General features: G+C 38.6%; 1 protein-coding gene across 1 annotated transcript in view; it reads left to right on the top strand.

Annotated features, from left to right (window-relative positions):
• Positions 1-20,267, top strand: part of GRIP2 (glutamate receptor interacting protein 2) — a gene marked incomplete at its 5' end in the record, with an annotated part of 583,703 nt that overhangs the window by 450,347 nt on the left and 113,089 nt on the right. Inside the window, 3 exons of the mRNA XM_081319562.1 lie at positions 9,877-9,960; positions 17,271-17,406; positions 18,054-18,199. Of these exons, the coding sequence (XP_081175688.1) occupies positions 9,877-9,960; positions 17,271-17,406; positions 18,054-18,199 (366 nt within the window). The remainder of the gene's footprint in view (positions 1-9,876; positions 9,961-17,270; positions 17,407-18,053; positions 18,200-20,267) is intronic.

Raw genomic sequence — 20,267 nt, 5'->3', positions numbered from 1 at the left:
TCCTCTCTGCTGGCTTCCCCAGAAAGTCAATGGGGAAGCTGGCAGGGACGGTTGTAAGCAGGAGAGATGTCGGGCTAGAGGTAATTCTCCTAGCAACCTAAGGAATTCCTCCTCCCCTCCATGCAGGCAGGAGAAATCCTCCTGTACACTGGAGGGACAAACCACAGTCTAGCAAAATATACTAGCAAAATTCCATTGTTCTAAGCCAGGGCTTTTCAACCAGTGGTACGGGTACTACCTGTGGTACATTGGCACCTGGCAGATGGTACGCGGCCATCCTAGAAAAGAGGTAGCGGGGGAGGGGAATGAGCTGAACCGGTGGTAGCACCGCACAAGACTGAGCGAGAGACGGCTGGAGCTGCAGGGCTGTCAGGGCTCAGCGGAAGCGCCAGGATCAGCGCCAGGCTCCAGGTGGAGCTCGGCACTAATCCCGGCACGTCTGCTGAGCCCAGAAGAAGCGCCGATCAGCTGGAATGTTGCAGCATCTCCAGGATCTTGTGATTTACATTCAGGTGCTTGGCAACTGATTCATATTTATCATGGTCACAGTGTCCCAGGGTCATGTGAAGTGACCAAAACCTGCTGCAACCACCCAGCAGAGGGGAGGGAAATAAAAACCAAACCCCGCACCCCACCCCCACTGCCAATTCTCAACAGAAATGCTCAGAACAATGAAAACCTCGGACAGGAGGAAGAGTGCCGCCGGGCGGGCAGGCAGGTGTCTTGCTCGGCTGTGACTTGGGGGGCACTTTTTTCAGTGCCATTGTAACTTCAAACAGTCACTAAGTGAACTGTTGTAAGTCAAGGACTACCTGTACTTCATCACTTTTTTACTTTTTTTTTTGGTCATCAGGTTTTTGACACTTTGCTAGGCGACTGGTGGTACTCGGATGTTGCCATATCCTAAAAGTGGTACAATGGGTGAGAAAGTTGAAAAGCCCTGTTCTAAGCTTTCCAGAATGAAGGTGTTTTCTAGCACTTTTCCTTTTGTTCTCATGTTTGTTCTCCCCAATGGGGCAACGAGAGGACTTGGATCTCCCAGGTGTGGTAGGAGCTCCAGGCACTTAATGACCCCCTTAGTTGGCTTAATGACTACAACTGGGAAAATCAGGATTGCGTTTGTAGGTGAAGTGGTCACATAGCATCTTGCTTAATTTCTTTGCTCAACTGTCAAGATTCTAGGCCCAAATGTGGTCATAGGTGGAGGACTACCTGTATGCTATTTCTCCAAACTCAGTATTTAAAGTGTAGAATTTTTTTTTTAATAAAACAGAGTCCTGGTAAAGCAGTGATTAAGGTGCAGTATTGCAAGCAAAGCTTTGCCCAGAGTCTGGATTTTTATTCTGATATGGCTCAGAGTTGACTCAGCCTTCCAAGAATTGGTAAAATGAGGACCCAGATTGTTTGGGGGCAATATGTCGATATTGTAAACTGCCCAGAGAGTGCTATAGAGCATTATGGAGTAGAATATAAGTCTAAGTGCTATTGTTCTTGCTATAAAGACTCCTCAAAAGAATAAATTGGGTCTTCTGGCATGTCCATCAGCCTTCCTATATTCTACATTCTAGAATTGTCTGTAGAATCAGAGGTCTTGCTTTATTCAGTAAACAGAGCTGTTAGCATGTTAACTGCCTCTTTTCCTGTACCTTTTATCAATCTGTGCCTGGTGCTTTTCTTTTTGTCAGATGGCCTATTATCTCTTATACTTTACTTTCCAATACATTTTTTCTCAGAAAAGGTTTATGGCATTCTATAACATCATTTGTAAAAAAAAATCCAGTCAAAGTCTTACTGTTCCTCTGCCTACAAAACAGTACTGTAGATTTCTTTGTGGTTTACTGTTATTTCCACTTTCCACTCTGTGAATTTTGATGCATTTTCTGTGAGCTATTTAAAAACATCTCATTTTTCTTTCCCTGGGTAAAATTCTCCTATTCATTGACATATTCTGATGAAGTCTCTTCCCAAGCCATTTCTTGCTTTATGTTGGCCATCTACATTTGTTGCCCAAAGCTTTCATCCTCCATTTTTTTTCTTCAGCTCACTGGTTAGGCTGTTCTGAAAACCTCTTGGGTCTTTTCTTTCTTAAAAGTTAGGATTTTGTTTTTTCATTTCAGTGTTCACAGTGTCTCTCATCTATTCTCATAGCTGCTCGGTTCCCCTTTCACATAAGTTAAAGGTACTGAATCTGCCTCTTTGGCTGATCTTATAGTCTGACTGTATGTTTTCCAAGTCAAATCTTGCTAGCTCTTTAACATATATTTGATGCCAGAAATTCATAGTTTGCTTCCAAATCTCTGCCTTAAAGTCTTCTGCTTGATTATATTTCTCCATCATCTGCTTCCAGTCATAAGATCTAGTTGATTCCAGTGTTGTGTATACAATGATATCTGTATAGTTTGAGTTTTATGATGTTTGAAGCAGATGTTGGCAATAAACAAAAATTATCTTTGCAAAAAGATTTGTTATTTTGCACATTATTTCAGCTACCCAGTCTAAATTTTCCTATACAGTACTTCCAAGGTTTATTTTAATCTCTCTTACTTTTGTATTACTACATCCTTTTAGAATTCTTCATTAGACAACCATTAATTCTAATAGAAGTTACACAACCTTTTATTGTATTGTAACTGAGCACATTTGAATTTCATGGTCACTTCATTACTTCTTATAGTCTTGTACCTTGAATAGCATAATTAAAGTAACCCATGCCAAGTTGTGTAAATTCACTTATTTCTACCACATCAAATTGATTAAGCATTATTTGTGTCTTGAGAGGATGAGATTTTCCTCAATTCATATTGCTTACAGGTCATATTCCTGTTGTGTTTGTCCTTCAAGGAACTTCTGCTTCAGTTACTAATTCCATTAATGCCATCATCTTCAGATGTGCTCTGGACTTTCTCTGATTTGATATGGTTTCTGGCAGGAGTGTGTAGAAAAACAAACATGCACACATTGGGGAGCAGGTAGTCCCCAGGATTTCTTCCAGCCAGAGTTGATAGACCTATGTAAGGTCGCTGGGCATTGCATAGATTTGTTTTTTAAATTCTGATTTCTTTCCCCTCCTCTATCTAGTCTTCCTTTTGTGGAGTCATCTTAAATTCATGGCTTGTTTTTTTGACTGGTTAAATACAAGAGTTACCTCAGGTGAAAATGGAATGTGTTAGATCTTTTTCTTTTAAAAGAAGTTTCAGAAGTGTGCTGGCCAGTTTCTGAATTCTTATCCAGTCCTCGCCTGCTGCCTCCCTTCACCCCAGATCCTTTGGAAATGATTTTGCATTTTGTCACGAACAACTGAAAGCTTGCTTGTAAGAAAGTGGAGGAGGAAACGTTCAAATTAATCTGGACAGCCTCCTGTGGGAGAATTGAACTGATAAACACCTGTCTGGGTTTTGAATGGGAAGGCACCTTCTGAATACAAATGTATGGGTGAGATTTTTGCAACATTTCATTTTGGAAGTGGGCAAGAACCCAGTGAAGCTTTACCTATTTCCAGATATTTTGCTAACGGTAAAATAAGCAATTTCTTTTCTTCCTAATTTCTTTTTAACAAATTGTCTGATGCAGTGAGCAAAGAATTAATATAAAATTGCTCTGGCATGGCTTTGTAAATAAATTCTGCCAGAAATGGCAGCCTAAAATACTGTGCTGGAGAAGCCTAGCATTTCTCTTGGGTTGCCTTTGCTCTCCCCACCCACCTTTTCTTAAGGATAGAAAATGCTGGTCCATCTTAACGAGTCTATGAAAAATAACATAAGCTTTAGCTTAGTCAGAAGCATAGATTTTGAAAGTTAATAAAATGGATTAAAGAATTTAAACTCAAATCAACATGCTTTTGCAGGCCAGTCCTATTAGTATACTTAGGTTAGCAGTGGAAGCAAGTCAAAATGCTGTAACACTAGCTTTCTTCATGGAGTGACAGAATCCTGAAATAAATCCAGCAAATATTGCCAAGAAGGGGATTATGAGTTCAAAGAAAAAAATCAAATAAGTGTGTGGCTAATTCCATTTTAGCAATAATTAAGAATGAGCTGATCATAGAACTGTTAGATTGATAATGCCCTGATAGGCATCTTCAAGCATCAAACTTGAAAAACTGCATCCTGTTCCAGGCATTGCATTGCATTGCATTGCAAAAAAGGAGAATTTCGTGTTAGGCAAAGTTGTGAAAATAACAATTGAAATTATTACTTGTGACCTATTAGAAATAAGATGATCAGGAGATGGGAATATAAGAATGACATATAAATCTAGCAGAATGTATAAAGTTTTGTGTTTCTCAGCCCTTAATTGAAATAAAATAGTGGAAAATTCAGGACCAATAAGAGGTAGTATTTCTTTATACTGTATATTGCATAAGAAATTACAGCATTTGCCATAAGAGGAAGGAAAACCAGCAAACTGCTTAATTTGACTCACTGCTGAATCAAACCAATTGCATTTGTGCACATGCTGCTGCACATTTTCAGTTAGAAATAAAAGCAGTATTTGCTCAGTGAGAGAAATGAATTGTTGTAATACTATGGCTTATGACCTTAACAGTTATAACTAATTAAAATGGTCACTTACTGTCTGGTTTGTCCACAGATTCACTGGTCTGCATAACATTGTTTTTATTTTGCATAGTATTTCATTTTAAATTAGAAGCTGAAGACTTCTGGTGTGGTTCCATAGATAATTGTATCATGATGTGGTCTTGCAACAAGTTTCTGAAGCAACTATTTTAAATATTTTCTTTTTAAAAGAGATGTGTTTTTTTCTCTGCAAGTAAAAAAGCTTGCTTCCAGCCTTTACTTTTCCCTGACAATGTCTGTTGGGAAGCCAGATTAGATTAAGAACAACAAGAAGCAGCAACCCATTGCTTTTGAAATCTACCCTTAGGTTGATTTGGCTTCCGAATAGAGGCAGAACTAGAAACTACAAAATAGATTTCTGCTTTTTTTAGAAGGGAATACAAGCATGTTTTCAAAACAGAAGGCCCTTTGATGGTACAGGACCTTATGAAATGGCTTCAACATCACCACTTGAAATGAAAGCATGCCTCAGCTCTTCTAGATTAACTGTAATTTGTCTTTTTGATTCTAGGGAGTCCAACTGGATTCTAGAGAACATCAGTGCATTTACAGCATTCATGCCATGACATTTAGGGAAGGAAAAAAGTATTTACCTGCAGAGTTCAGGCTACTGGAATCTGGGCTGATGACACAGTCCTGAAAGACCAGCTGGAGCTTTGATACCATCTAAGCTTGGAACGGGACAGCTTGCCACAACCAACTCACCACAGCCAATTCTCTGTGCCAACTCACTGCAGGACAACTCAGCATGGGACAAGTCAACAAATAAAAAGTTAAATTAATTTAGACAGAACCATGGGCAATAATAATAAAATAAAGAAAGCCAATCCAGAAATAAAGGTAAAGGTAAAGGTTCCCCCGCACATGCGTGCTAGTCGTTTCCGACTCTAGGGGCCGGTGCTCATCTCCGTTTCAAAGCCGAAGAGCCAGCGCTTGTCCGAGGACGTCTCCGTGGTCATGTGGCCGGCATGACTGAACGCCAAAGGCGCACGGAGCGCTGTTACCTTCCCACCGTAGTGGTCCCTATTTTTCTACTTGCATTTTACGTGCTTTCGAACTGCTAGGTTGGCAGAAGCTGGGACGAGTAACAGACACTCACTCTGTTACGCGGCACTCGGGATTCGACCCGCCAAACTGCCGACCTTCTGATCGACAAGCTCAGCGTCCTAACCCACTGAGCCACCGCGTCCCTTTCCAGAAATACAAGAGTTATAATAGTTATAATAGTTATAATAGTTTTGACGAAAACATGGTGATCAGTAACAAAAGTAACTGAATGAAACGATTAATACAGCATTGAATTGTCCTGTGGCGAATTGTCCTGTAGTGAGTTGACCATAACAAGTTGGCCATGGTGAGTTGGCCTAGACCCATCTAAGTTCTAATGCAATCAGTCTGCATAAGGCCACTTTGGATGGTACTATATCTAAAGTATCCATTGTGTAAAAATATCAGTATAAATCACGTTAATCATCTGAAAGAATAGCTTAAGGTCCTTGGAACAATTCACAACACTGTTTTCATTAGATTCCTCTGTTGCTTGATCTCCAAGGAATCTATCCTTTCAATAATTCCTAAGATCCTTAACTCTTCTCTGCAGCTAAAAGAGCCTTCCCCCATAGCTTTCTTAAGAGAAATAGTGAGATATTACTTAAGAAGCTGTCTCTGGGCTTGACCAATATTAACAACTATGGATGATGTCCAATACACTGTTAACCCAACTCTTGGAAAAGACAGTAGCATTGTGCTTCAGGAACTCTTAGAGGAAACAAATTATTTAAAAACTTACTGGTTTAGATTAAGAGCAGAATCTGCCATGGAGACAACCTTGATTATATTGACGATGACTTGAGGTCAAGTAATTGATGAGAGATACACAAATCTGTTTATATTTCTGGATTTCTCAATTGCTTTTGACACTATGACTGTGATGTCCTATATATTTTTGGAGAGAGCTGGGAGTTAAAAGTTCTATATTTATTATGGTTCCACTGTTTTCTCTGTAGGCATTTTTTTAAAGATGGCATTGGAATAATTCTGTTTGACTCACCTTATTGTCCTGAAGTCATGCATAATCCTATTTGTATTATTTAGTATTTATTTGAAGCTGCCTGGAAGATCATATCAGGGTTTAGAGTCAGTTGGCACCAATATGCTAATATTCAGCTGTGCTTCTCTTTTTTCTGTAAGCTGTGCATTGTACATGTCAGAAGCCTCCATGTATATTTAGAGTCCAGGTTTGAAGAGCAAGTTGAAGATGAACTTATACAAGTAGGAACTGAGGTTGGTCTCAGGGTAGACAAGCTGACATCAGGATTTGGAATGATAGACTTTCTTGGGATGGAATTACACTTTTCCTTAATTATCAAATTACATCTTAGGAAACCTTCTAGACCCAGCTTCGATGCTGGACAGCCACAAAAGTTCTCTGGAAAAGAGAGCTTTTATCAACTCTGGACAGCAACCTAGCTGTGTCTGTCTGCACAGCATTGCTACTGGAAGAACATAGATTAGGAGGAACTGTAGAATCCATGATCACAGAGGTTCAACCATCTGTTTCTCTTTATGAATACATCACCAATGTATGAGAATGGTATTCATGAAATTTCTTTCAAGAAGCCCAATGCAATCTTTGCTACTTTGCCTTCAAAATTGATACCAGAGGTATACGAGATATTGAAAAACCAGCTCTACAATTAAACTAGAATTCCAAAAATGTTGCCCAAAATAAACCTTGGGCAAGCAGCTAAATAGTCTGAGCCAGCAATAAAAAAATATATGTTCACCATTCACCATTAGCAGTTCAACAACTCTGCTGGTCAACAAATTATCTGGCATTTTACTGACAGTTGAGATGGCAAAGCAATTAGTATCACCAGCACTCTTTCAATTATTCCTTTCATCCCAAACCCCAGAGGAGGATGTTACAGTGTTTGCTTTTGCTCATTATCTTACCCAAATGTTTAAGCAGTCAAGGAAGGTGCCCGTTGAAGTGTGACTTGACATTTACTTGTATTTTGTTTCCCCGTAGTGCACCTTTGCTTCACATTTGTCTGGCCTCCTGCTTTGTGTATCGGGTTACTTTATGAGCAGTTTCCTTTTACCCATTCCATACCCTCACGAGAATCTTACACTGTTTGTTTGGCATTATCCCATCATATCATGTAACATGTTCTAGGGACCTCTTTAGTAGCCTTGCCAGGATTTTTTAAATGATATTAAAATTGAGGTGAGGGGAGAGGAAGAGGAAGAGAAATTCTTCAGCTGTCTTCCAGTTGGAAACTCTAACTGGAACTCCTTCATTATGCCTTGATACTTAGTACACACAAGTCTACAGCCATGTCTATTCCCAACAGTGACCAGAAATGGTTATTTCTGTATGAAACTGTAACTTCTATGCCTATCCAATGGAGAATCTTCTCCCCTCCTAACTGCTGTTGCTACTTATGTTCCAAATATGCTATTTTTGCCTTGTTTGTGGGAACTTATTTTTATTTGGTACTGCAAAGGCTGTACATGAGGCAGGGAGCAGGAGTCATTTTCAAACATGAGGAATCACTCCTTCTGGGTAGTAAATTATAGACATTCCACTGAACTGCACTGAGATGTATTATTTCTATTGTACCCTTGGGTTATCTTAAAATTATTTTTATTCGATCAGTCCTGGAATTGGACTTTTCTGGAATTGATGCAGCTAGTATGTATTGGAGAAGTGATTTGGAAGTCCTTATTACTTGGCAATGAATTCCTTCAAAAGAAAAACAGCACATCGCAAATAAAGCCCATCGTTCAGTTTGGATTTTAAATGGCTGTTCCTTCAAATGCTGTTTCTCTTTTCCCACCCACCTCCCTCCTGCTAAGTCACCTTCCTTCTCTTTAAATTACTTGCAGTCAAAGCAAAAAAAGAGATGACTTTGAAATAAGGGAAGTAACAATGTGTGTCTGAATTCAGATGTGATGATTTAAAGTTCTGTTGGTTCTATTATTCCATTTCCAAAGCCTATGCAGTTTTTCACAAGTATTATAATTTGCTTTAGACTTATCACAGTGATGTTCTTTCACCTGTAAAGGGCTATTTCTCTGGGGAGAAAACAGTGTTATTATCATCATTGTTCTTTAAAAAAAGGGGGGGGGAATAGATATTAGGATATGGTATTCATCTTTTCCATAGCAGAATCTTCCATATGAAATTTTCCCATAGTCCTCACAGAACTTTAAATACTTCTTATATACAGTACTTTTTTTGTAAAAATAAAAAAGGTGCCAGAACTCACACACATCATACAACCCGTCTTGCCTACCCTACAAGGTTCCATCCAAAAAAGGTGCCGGAACTCTGTTCTGGGCGTTCTATGACAAAAAAAGCCCTGCTTATATATATTTATTATCTCTGCTTCTGGCTGTAACAGTGGGACACATGGGACTGAGAGAAATTTGTTTTGCAAAATGAAGACAGTCTTCTGTTTTATGGATTTAATGAGCATTTTATTGCAGCTATTGCAATCCATTCAAGCCACAAGTAATGGCATGCAAATAACTGTAAATAAGTAACTTCAGATGCGATCTGAAGACCTATTTATTTGAACAAGCCGGCCTGGCCTGATGGGGGATGTGTTGGGGTTTTTTATTGTGGTTTTTTACATTATTGTTTATTGTTTTAGCTGGGGTTTTGTATTTAATTCTCTTTTTAACTTTTGTACCTTGTATTTTATATGTGCCCTGTTCACCGCCCTGAGTCCTTCGGGAGAAGGGCGGTATACAAATATAATAAACTTAAACTTAATTCTCTAGCTCAGGATGGACATCGTGGCATTATCTGCATTTTGTTCTTTAACCTATTTTAACTCCATGCAGTAGAGCCCACTCTATTCAGGTTTCTGTGACAAAAGATGGAGAAATCACTCCAACCAGAGCTCTCTGTTAAGAGGTTAATTTTCTTCTGTTTAATTGTATCATATTCTCAGAGACTGCCTGGACAAAGTCCCTGCAGTTTTCTTGGCAAGATTCTTCAGAAGTAGCTTGCTTTGGCTTCTTTTCTAGGCCTGAGAGAGAGAGAGTGACTGGCTCAAGTTCACGTAATTGGCTTTGTGCCTAAGGTGCACCTAGAACTCACAGTCTCCCAGTTTCTAGTCTGAGGCCTCAACCTCTACCCCAAATTGGCTCTCCTCATAGGATTATATTATATATAAGAATAGAAAAGATCATATAATCGCACTTACAAAGCTATTAGGGGTAATAATGAGATAATGTTTTATTTTAGAACCCATACAATGTCAAGACTTCTTTCTTTCTATTTTAGATGATGGGCCTTATTCAAAAGGAAGCAAAGACTCAGGTGGATTATTGGATACCGCGTTGGTCTCAAGAAGGCAAAGTATACCAGGTAGCTGAATTGATTTTCTTACTTGTGTGCATTTGTTCAATATGCTTTGCTAACATACAGATGGGTAGTGTTTTTTTGTTTAATTTCATGGCTTACCACAACAAGGGAAGACAGATTTTACACTTGTCCTGAGTTATTTCTCTCTCTCTCTCTCTCCCCCCCTCCCTCCTGACTACAACTCTGAGATCCACCACCCAGAACAGGAGGCAAACTAGATATTCTCACTATTTTAAATTCATCATTTGGAAATTGTTTGAGTTGTACAATTTAAGAGGAGTTTCTGTTCTTTCATGTAGAGATCTACTTCCAGCTTTCTCTTTCTCCCCCGCCCCTCCCCTCTCTCTCCTCTTTCCTTCCAAAACAGGACAACTGAAGACATTTTATTGTCAGGAATACTTGTACAATATATCACACAGAGATCTGTCTTCCCTACTGTGTGATGATTCTCCTCTTAAATCATTGTCAAATTCTGATCTACAGTGGTAAACCTAAATTTGCAAAAAGGATCACAGCCTGATTAAGAGCCAGTTTGACATAAGTAATTAAGAGCATTCCCTTCATTAATGTTTTTTTTCAGACCATGAATTAAACATTATGTAATACAGTGCTTTAGGTAATTTTAACTCATTAATGTTCATGCAAAATTAACATGCTAAAGAAATCAGGAATTGTATATATACCATTCTAAACAATGGGACTTTGTTTTTCTCTCTGAAGTGTCCCCTTTCCCTTAACATACAGTGAGGGGAAAAATTATTTGATCCCCTGCTGATTTTGTATGTTTGCCCACTGACAAAAATGATCAGTCTATAATTGTAATGGTAGATTTATTTTAACAGTGAGAGACAGAATAACAACAACAAAAATCCAGAAAAACACATGCTAATCTCAACTTGTTATCTGTATAAAAGACACCTGGGAGTCAGAAATCTTGCTGATTGATAGGGGATCAAATTCTTATTTCAATCATTAAAATGCAAATCAATTTATAACTGTTTTGAAATGTGTTTTTCTGGATTTTTTTGTTGTTATTTCTTTGTCAATGGGCAAATGTACAAAATCAGCAGGGGATCAAATAATTTTTCCCCCACTGTACCTGGATGATGAAAGCAGTTGAAAAATCCAGTAATGGGACAGTCTTGGTACATGGTGACATTTGCTTGAGCCTCACATGGCTGAAAAATATATCAGAATTCTTTCCATTTCCTAGGAATTAAAAATTCATTATTTCTGTTCAAGGCACGCTGGAGGGCTCTTTCCATTTTGATCTCTCTGTCCCTGTGCTGTTGTTATCTGCATCTGATAGTAGCACTAGAACTCTCAATGGAGTGTGCAGCCAAACACAGAATATATGTATGGTTGGGGTTTCCGTGAGGAACTCAGCAGATGAAAATGAAAGTTTCAACTAGTAATTATCTATATAGTGGTAGTTATCCAGGAGCAGGAACAAAGAGTTACCTATCTATAACTAACCTGTATGTTTAAATAAATAAATAAATAAATAAATGCACTAAGGTCTATGAGTTGCGAATAGTGGTTTGCATAGACTTTGTAGAAATATGTGGATTCAGGGCACTATGTATCCCAAAGATGCTTTTTCACGAGGCAACTGAACTTTCTTGTTTTTCTTTGAAGTTATTTCGCTTCTCATCCAAGAAACTTCTTCAGCTCTAACTGAATGGTGGGGAATGGAAAGCTTCAGTCAGAGCTGAAGAAGCTTCTTGGGTGAAAAGCGAAACATCTTCAAAGAAAAAACAAAGTCCAGTTGCCCCATGAATAAGCACCTTTGGAATAACTATGACCTGGATGATTGAGAATCTCCATAGACAGGGCACCATGTAATAGAAAGTGTTTCAATTTTTGATAATGCATATCATAAGGTTGAGAAGTAGCCTAAAAAAATAGAATGGCCCAGTTAGATTAGTTCAAGTCTAGTTTTGTTCTGATTTAACATGATGTTTCCACAGTGACCATCTGAAGCCACAAGCAGAATAAGATTACAGTAACATTTTCTGACTCTTTACAGCAACAGATACTGACCGATTCTGTCGCTGCAGGGGATAAACATCAAGCCATCATAACATAAATAACCTGATTGCCTTATCCTTACTAATTTATCTAACCCCCTTTTACAGCTATCACAAATCAGCTTCATTCTGGTAGATCTGTTGCATGTGAAACATTGCCTTTTATTTGCCCATAGATACTTCGACTTCTGACTGTCATGACTTACAACAGAAATTCCAGGATCCATTACTGTCGTAAGTCAAGGACTACCTGTACTTTGAAGCAGGAGATGAAGACAAAAACCCTTTCCTGCCTTTGTTCCCTCCAATTGTTGTTTGGATGCATGATATCTCTATGGTTAAGTTCTTTGACAGATGAATTTTTCCATCCTCTTTTAAAGCCAGCCAAGTTAATGTTTTTTCCACCAGATCATGGGGTAACTACCTCCACAATGTAATTATGAGGTACATAAAGAATGGCATTGGTTTGATCTGTTCTGAATCTCCTTTCAGATTCATGGGATGACCTAATGTTTGAGAGAGAGAGAGAGAATGTTTGTCTGTCTTTCTTCACGACATGCATGATTTTATATGTATCGGTCATTTCCTAGCATAATTGTTTTGAAACGGTTGCAAAAGTTTCATCTTTTTCTTTCAGTAGAGAAGGCATTCAAGCCCCTGTTTATTTTGATTTCCCTCGGCTTCATTTTTCCCAGAACTATTATATAGTTTTTGAATGTAGACACAGTAGCCTATATGGATGAATCATATCCTTATATAATCTTATATATATTTATGATTGTATCTTTATGGGATATTTATATTTGCTATAAATTTATATTTGTCTAAGTACAGTTATCTTAAATAGGCAATATTGTTTGTATGGTAAGTTGAAAGTCCGACCTCGGCTGTATCAACAGAGGGATAGTATCAAGATCATGTGAAGTGTCAATATCAATTTATACTACACTGGTAAGACCACACTTGGAATACTGCAGTTTTGGTCATCACGGTACAAAAAAGATGTTGAGACTCTAGAAAAAGTGAAGAAAAGAGCAACAAAGATGATTAAGGGACTAAAACATACAATGAACAGTTGTGGGAACTAGGTATGTCTAGTCTAATGAAAAAAGGAAAAGGGGTGACATGATAGAAGTCTTCCAATATTTGAGGGGCTGTCACAGAGAAGAGGGATTTAACCTATTCTCCAAAGCTCCTGAGGGCAGGACAAGAAGTAACAGATGGAAGATTATCAGAGAGAGATCCAACCTAGAATTGAGAAATTTCCTGTCAGTAAGAAAAATTAATCAGTGGAACGAGTTGCCTCCAGAAGTTGTAGATGCTGCCTCACTGGAAGTTTTTAAGAGATTGGACAGCCATTTGTCTGGAATGGTATAGAAGGGTCTCCTGCCTGAGCAGGGGGTTGGATTAGAAATACTGCAAGGTCCCTTCCGACTCTGTTATGCTGTATTCTCAGTTAGGGGTCTAGAACTTTGTTTCTCAATCTCAGCAATTTTAAGATGTGTGGAGTTTAACTCCTAGAGTGCTGTCTAGAAAAAAAAAAGGGGGGGGGGAGACAAAGAAACACATCCTGCCATATTTTGCCAGAGAGAATTTTTGTCAAACTCTGGAAATGCCATATTGGGTGTCATTGTACTTTAGCTCTTTCTAAAAGGGAAAAAAAAACTTGCTGCATAGCCTAAATTTCTAAACTTGCTTAAAATGATGCATGTCAAATTAGGTGTTGATGTGTTTTCGAGTTTGGATTGTGCTGCTGATGTTAAGCTTTTTTACCATGGAAATGTAATTGGCGTTGATTTGATACCATTCTGTATCCTTTAGTTGCTATGACCCCAGCCAAGGGGACATTTTTAATGGAAATGCAAGATGCAGATAGAAATGGAGCAAGAACTCAGGTCCCTGAGCACGAAAGATGTAACATTCCTCACTTAAAAGATAATCAGACTTTAACCTTAAGAGTCAAGCTGACAAGTACTGTATAGACCGGGATGCCTTACGTACGGTCACTCATGCGCTCGTGACCTCTCGTCTTGATTACTGCAACGCTCTCTACATGGGGCTACCCTTGAAGACCACCCGGAGGCTCCAACTGGTACAGAATGCAGCCGCGAGAGTTGTACTGGGAGTCTCCCGATACTCCCATGTCACACCTTTGCTCCGCGAGCTGCATTGGTTACCAGTTGTCTTCCGGGTGAGGTTCAAGGTGTTGGTAATGACCTACAAAGCCCTTCATGGCATGGGTCCAGAATACCTTGGGGAGCACCTGCAGCCGGCGTCAACTTCCCTCCGCCCAGTACGCTCCCACAGAGAGGGCCTCCTCAGGGTGCCACCGGTCAAAGAATGCCAACTGGTGGCCCCCAGGGGGAGAGCGTTCTCTGTGGGTGCACCGGATTTATGGAACCATCTTCCGGTTGAGCTCCGGATGGCGCCCGATCTCCGCTCCTTCCGGCGCGATCTTAAAACCCATCTCTTCAAACAAGCTGGCCTGGCCTGATGGGATGGGGTGGGATTTTTATAATGACTTTAATTTTAAATTTGTATTAATTTATGGGCATTGTTTAATCATGTTTTAATAATTTTAATTTTTGTATCTAGTTTTTATGTATTGCCCTGTTCACCGCCCTGAGTCCCTAGGGAGAAGGGCGGTATACAAATTAAATTAATAATAATAATAATAATAATAATAATAATAATAATAATAATAATAATAATAATAATAATAATAGCTAGCCTAAAATATTTATCCCTTTCCAGTGTTATAATATGTTTCAGGGTGTTTTCCACAGCACTGTTATTACAAGTATTGGTGGGGAACAGTATTTTTTCACATTTGTCCATGCTGAGGCTACTGGCACTCAACTGGATTGTGTTGGAATGCTGTAAAAGTATAATAGTATTTTGTCAACCATGGTTGCACAGGTGGCTCAAATGCCTGTGAAATGATAATATCATCTATAGAATGATGATACAAACTCAGCTCTAAAAACCAGAGGAAGTAAGCAGCATATATTAGGGAGAGAAAATGAACATAGAGTCCCATATGGCATACTGTAACAGATGAAGTATTATTAATACAGTTGGTGCTAAAGCAATGATCAATAAATAAAGAAAACAAGCCAAAGGGAGGAGACAGAATAAAATGCTGCTGATGAAAGGAGGGGGGGAGGGGGCAGCTGCCTTCCTTCCCTCCCCCTTTTTTTTGTTTCAGTTCTTCAATGACTGATCAAATAAAAACTGTTTAAACCTATTCTGTGCTGGCTGGGGAATTCAGGAAGTTGAAGTCCAAAGCTTTTAAAGTTTACCAAGTTTGAAAAAAGATGGTGTAGAATATGTTAATAGAATATGATGCTTTGGCAGCAGTTGATGTAATGCTGCTTGACATTTAATCATCAGCGGTATGATAATAAATAAGTAAAGGTAAAGTTTTTCTCTGTCCAGACATTTCTGACTCTAGGGACAGTCTCAAAGGTGCTTTTTTAGGAGGCAACTGGACTTTCTTGTTTTTCCTTAAAGGTGCTCCGTCACTGGAGATTTTTAAGAAGAGGCTGAACAGTCACCTGTCTGAGATGGTATAGGTTCTCCTGCTTGAGCAGGGGGCTGGACTAGAAGACCTCCAAGGTCCCTTCCAGTTCTATTCTATTCGACATTTCGCTTCTCATCCAAGAAGCTTCTTCAGCTCTGGCTGGATAGTGGGGAATGGGAGGATTTATATTTATGCTTCAGTTTGAGAAGCAGACAACACAGACTCATCCCAAACAGCCTTGTGCCTGTCTTCAACAGCGAAAGGACCCAGGGCAGAAAACATCCTGCAGCCAAGAAGACTCCACACATTTACCCTATTCAAGTGACCCTGAGTACACAGGTAAACCTCCACATAGCCCCAAAGGCTCTCTAAAAGAATGCAAATGACCAGCTGTCTGCAAGGAATATAAATCCTTCCATTCTCCACCATCCAGTCAGAACTGAAAAAGCTTCTTGGATGAGAAGCAAAACATCTTCAAAGAAAAAAAAAAGTCCAGTTGCCTCCTGAAAAAGCACCTTTAGGACAGCCATGACCTGAATGACTGAGAATCTCCATAGACCTCTAAGGGACATACCCACCTCCTTTTTTAACTGAGGAAGCCAGCATTGTCCAAAGACATTTCCGTGATCGTGAGGACAGCATGACTATAAGCTAAAGGAGCATGAAACACTGTTACTTTCCCACCAAATTGGTACCTATTTATCTACTCACCTTTACATGCTTTCAAACTGCTTGGTGGGCAGGAGCTGGGGCAAGTAAGGGGAGCTTTTCTCATTGTGTGGTGCTTGGGTCTCAAACCCAGGCTGTCAGTTTTCTAGCTGACAAGCTTAGCTTCTTTAACCATTGAGCCACTGTGCCTTCACCTTCCGATAATAAATAGTCCTCACTTTTTATTCAAGGCAAGTTGTTGTGATGGCAACTGAGGCAAACTAGAAGTTTCATTAAATAAATAAAAATTAGGGAAATAAACTTGCTACTTCCAAATAGCTTCTTCATGCCCTCAGGTTTAGACTGCACAAGGTGAAAAGGATACCTAACCATACAGCTAAGCTACAGTCATACCTAAGGTGAGCTCAGAATGAATGGATAATCTAAACAATCTAGAAAAAGAATTCCTTTCGTAACTGAAAATGGCCAATCACTACAGAATATTTTTTTAAAAAAATGTGGAATTTTTGTGTTTGATCATATTGTTTACAAGTCTTCTGTCATGAATTTATTCAGCCTTCTTGTCATATCACCACCTTCGCCTCCTCAGAATGCTAGAACTCCTTGCTTGTATAACTGAAACAAGAATATTTGGAATCAGCCATGTTTCCAACATAGATTTTCCCATGTGACAAAGAAGTTCCTTTCTCTTCCTATTTTTTTATTTTGCTTATTTTTCTTATTTGCTGCTTTTCATAGATACACAATATGTATACGGTATATATTTATATGCTATTTTCTTTTCAATAGAGATATTGTTATCATAAATTACTTAGTTGGATTGTTTTTAATCTATCTAGTCATTTTAATTTTATTAATAATATTGGTACTAAAGTCTTCAAATGTACATTGCTGTACGTTTTCTTGAATGCTTCCTGTTCCAGAAATCAAAAGATGAGATCTAAATGCTTCAATATAATAATAATAATAATAATAATAATAATAATAATAATAATAATAATATAAGTACTCAAATATGGATAATAATAACAACAACAACAACTACAATAATAAATCCAGTGGACTGAATTGTTCTCTCTTTATATCTTCAGAAGAATTTAGAGGAGTCACAATTGTGGAGCTAATCAAAAAAGAGGGAAGCACCCTCGGATTAACTATAGCTGGTGGCACAGATAAAGATGGAAAGCCAAGGGTCTCTAATCTGAGGCCAGGAGGACTGGCAGCAAGGTAAGATATAATTACAGATGCAGGGGACTTTCTCAGTTGCAAAGTTGGAGAATGAAATGTACAGCAAGTATAGACTAGTAAGTCAGATAGTCAATGCAACATGTGCCAAATGGCAAACATCAAGCTTAAATGATATTTCATTTAATTTCTTGATAGGCATGTAATGTTTAAGTTGCATTGCATTTTGAGCTTATTGCTAGGATCCCAGCTTAGAATGACTTATTCCTTCTACATTCTCACCTAAAACAGATTCTGCAGATAAGATTTAAGACCGGACATCATAAAACGTTTATTTTCTCTGTTGCCATGTACGTTTGTTAAAAAAAATAATTGATGGACATTTCAGGTATTACCTAAGATTTGTGGTTTTTTGCTCCATATGTTGTTTACTATAGACACCTTTCTATTAACTAGTCAGTAAAGACATGGGCAAAGCTGATCCAAGACTTTTAGGTGACTGAAAAAAGCAAAAATCTACCTGCTTACGAGGGTTTATACAAGGTATCCTTCAATAAAGAAAACAGCCAGAGAATTTAAAGCAAAAATAATAAAACTGTCTCTCTGCCACTATTACCTGAGACAATTGCCTCAAGACTATAATGTCTGTCCCTGGAAAGAACTGAGATATTTTGCTTTGTATGTTACAGGAGTGATCAGCTAAATGTTGGTGATTACATCAAGTCAGTGAATGGGATTAACTTGACAAAATTGCGACATGATGAAATTATAAGTCTGTTGAAGAACGTGGGAGAAAGAGTAATATTAGAAGTGGAATATGAATTGCCACTAGCTGGTTAGTATATACTTAATAAAGCTTTATGGTTCAGTGTTTTAAGACTAGGTGACTCACACACACCCCGTCTTTTCCTCCCCTTTCCTTTTGTGAAGAAACATACAAACATAGGAAAGTGACTTTACCATTAGACCAGTAATCCTACTTCAATTGGTAGCAGTTTCTCCAGATGTTCAGGATGTTCCAGCCTTGCTATCTGAGATTTCTTTACTTGAAGTCATATTTTGCCAATGATTTCCTACACAGGGTGATTACAATGGATTCTGCTTTTTACCATGCTGTTAATTAGTGGATGTTGTGACTTATAAACATTTAACAGTTCTAAAGATTTCACAAGCATAAATGGGTATATAAAGTAGATACCAGAAGAAATACAGAAAGTACACCACACATTAGATTTTATTTCAGGATTATTCCAGCAGAAGACTTCCTGTCTGTTTATAAAACTACAAGCATTCTCTTTTGACCCACAAACTTGAATCCATTTGTGAAGCAGTCCCCAACTTTTGTGGCTTGGCAGCCCGGATGGAGAGGGGAACCAAGATGCATGAGCAGCAGGCTGGCATGAATGTGTACACCACCCACCACTTACACAAATTGAGCTGTGGACACACATGCACACCCACCCGCCCAGTTCTGAACAGCCATGTCCTGGTAGTGGGCCAGGGGTTGGGAACACCTGCATTCAAGTTGGACATCAAACAAAACTGTAAAATACACTATGACATGACCCTTAGTGGATGTCAATCAACTTCATAAGATCTCTGGAAGATTGTTCTGAGTTGCAAGAGGCAGAGTTTGGGAATGAGTAAGGCTAGAGAAGTAAAATAATTGTGGTGTTAGAAATGATTATGATTTTAGATAATATGCTAGATGTAGAAGCCCTGCTTAATTTTGCTCAATAGCTAATGGCCCTTTTTACTAAACTAAATATTTTTATTGCTGGTTTAAAATATTAAAGATTCCACTTAATTTCAGCTAGTGGATTCCAAATATTATTAATGTAGGGCTGGAGGCAGACTTTGCTTCTGTCCAGTTACACAACTTTTTGTGACAGTGGGAAGGTTTTTGACACAGAAGAAGGATTCTGGAATAGAAAATGCAACATCTACTGCACCACCTAGTTCGGAGAGCTGGCTCCAACCCAAATAATCATACTAGACTGATCTGTCAATGAAAGAAATCTTTGTGGACTATCAGTGTGGTAGTTCATTCATTGATGCATTGTTTTGCATTATTGGATTTTAATTTTGAAGTAAAATAATAGACTTTCCTTGATTTTAGAGGCACAGAAGTCTTCTAGCATCTTGGAAGAGATATTCCCTTCTGGAGGGTCCTTCTTTATTTCCAACTTTATGAATTACTGTCAATGCTGCTAACATTGGGATGTTCTCGCTCTGACAACTGATGCAAATGCAGCCATTTTCTCTTCTCCTTTAATATGCTTTTTCTTGCTTTTAGAAATCTGGTGCAGCAATGGTGGGGGGTGGGATGAAAGCTCAGCTAGCCATAATAATAACACTGCTGTGGGAACCCAAGGACAAGCTGATAACATTTTGGCGGGTTGAGGAGCTGAGGAGAAAGCCTGTGCTTTAAGCTAATTGGGGAATGTGATTTATGACAGCTTATTGGGAGTGGGAATTGCACTTTGTTACTTTATATCTGGGGGAAGGGAATTTAGTTTTTGAGTTCAACTATGTAGTGCCAATATTTTGTTTCCCGAATAAAATGTTCTTTAAGGAAGAATTCGTCTTCAAAGTTCTTTCAATGGGTTTCATCTATCGGAACCATGACAATTACCTGACAACAAAGCAAATGAATTGGCTGATCAGGATTATTGAAAGTTCTACTCTTCACATAAATGGAGGGCATCAGGTTAAGAGTTCAAGCATATTTAAAGATGGGAAGATAGCATTTCTAAAATGGTGGCTTGCAGCTGCCATTTAAATGTAATAATTTCTTCTCCTTTCTCCAATCTACCCAACTGGTGATTTTTTTTTTTAAAAAAAGCACTTTTAATTCTGCCACCAATTTATTTGATTCATATTGTGCATATATTTCACACTAT

This window comes from Vipera berus (assembly GCF_964194415.1).
Source record: "Vipera berus genome assembly, chromosome: 2".
Taxonomy (NCBI): domain Eukaryota; kingdom Metazoa; phylum Chordata; class Lepidosauria; order Squamata; family Viperidae; genus Vipera; species Vipera berus.
The sequence above is the reverse complement of the archived record's forward strand: the minus strand, read 5'-3'. Positions and strand labels throughout refer to the sequence as shown.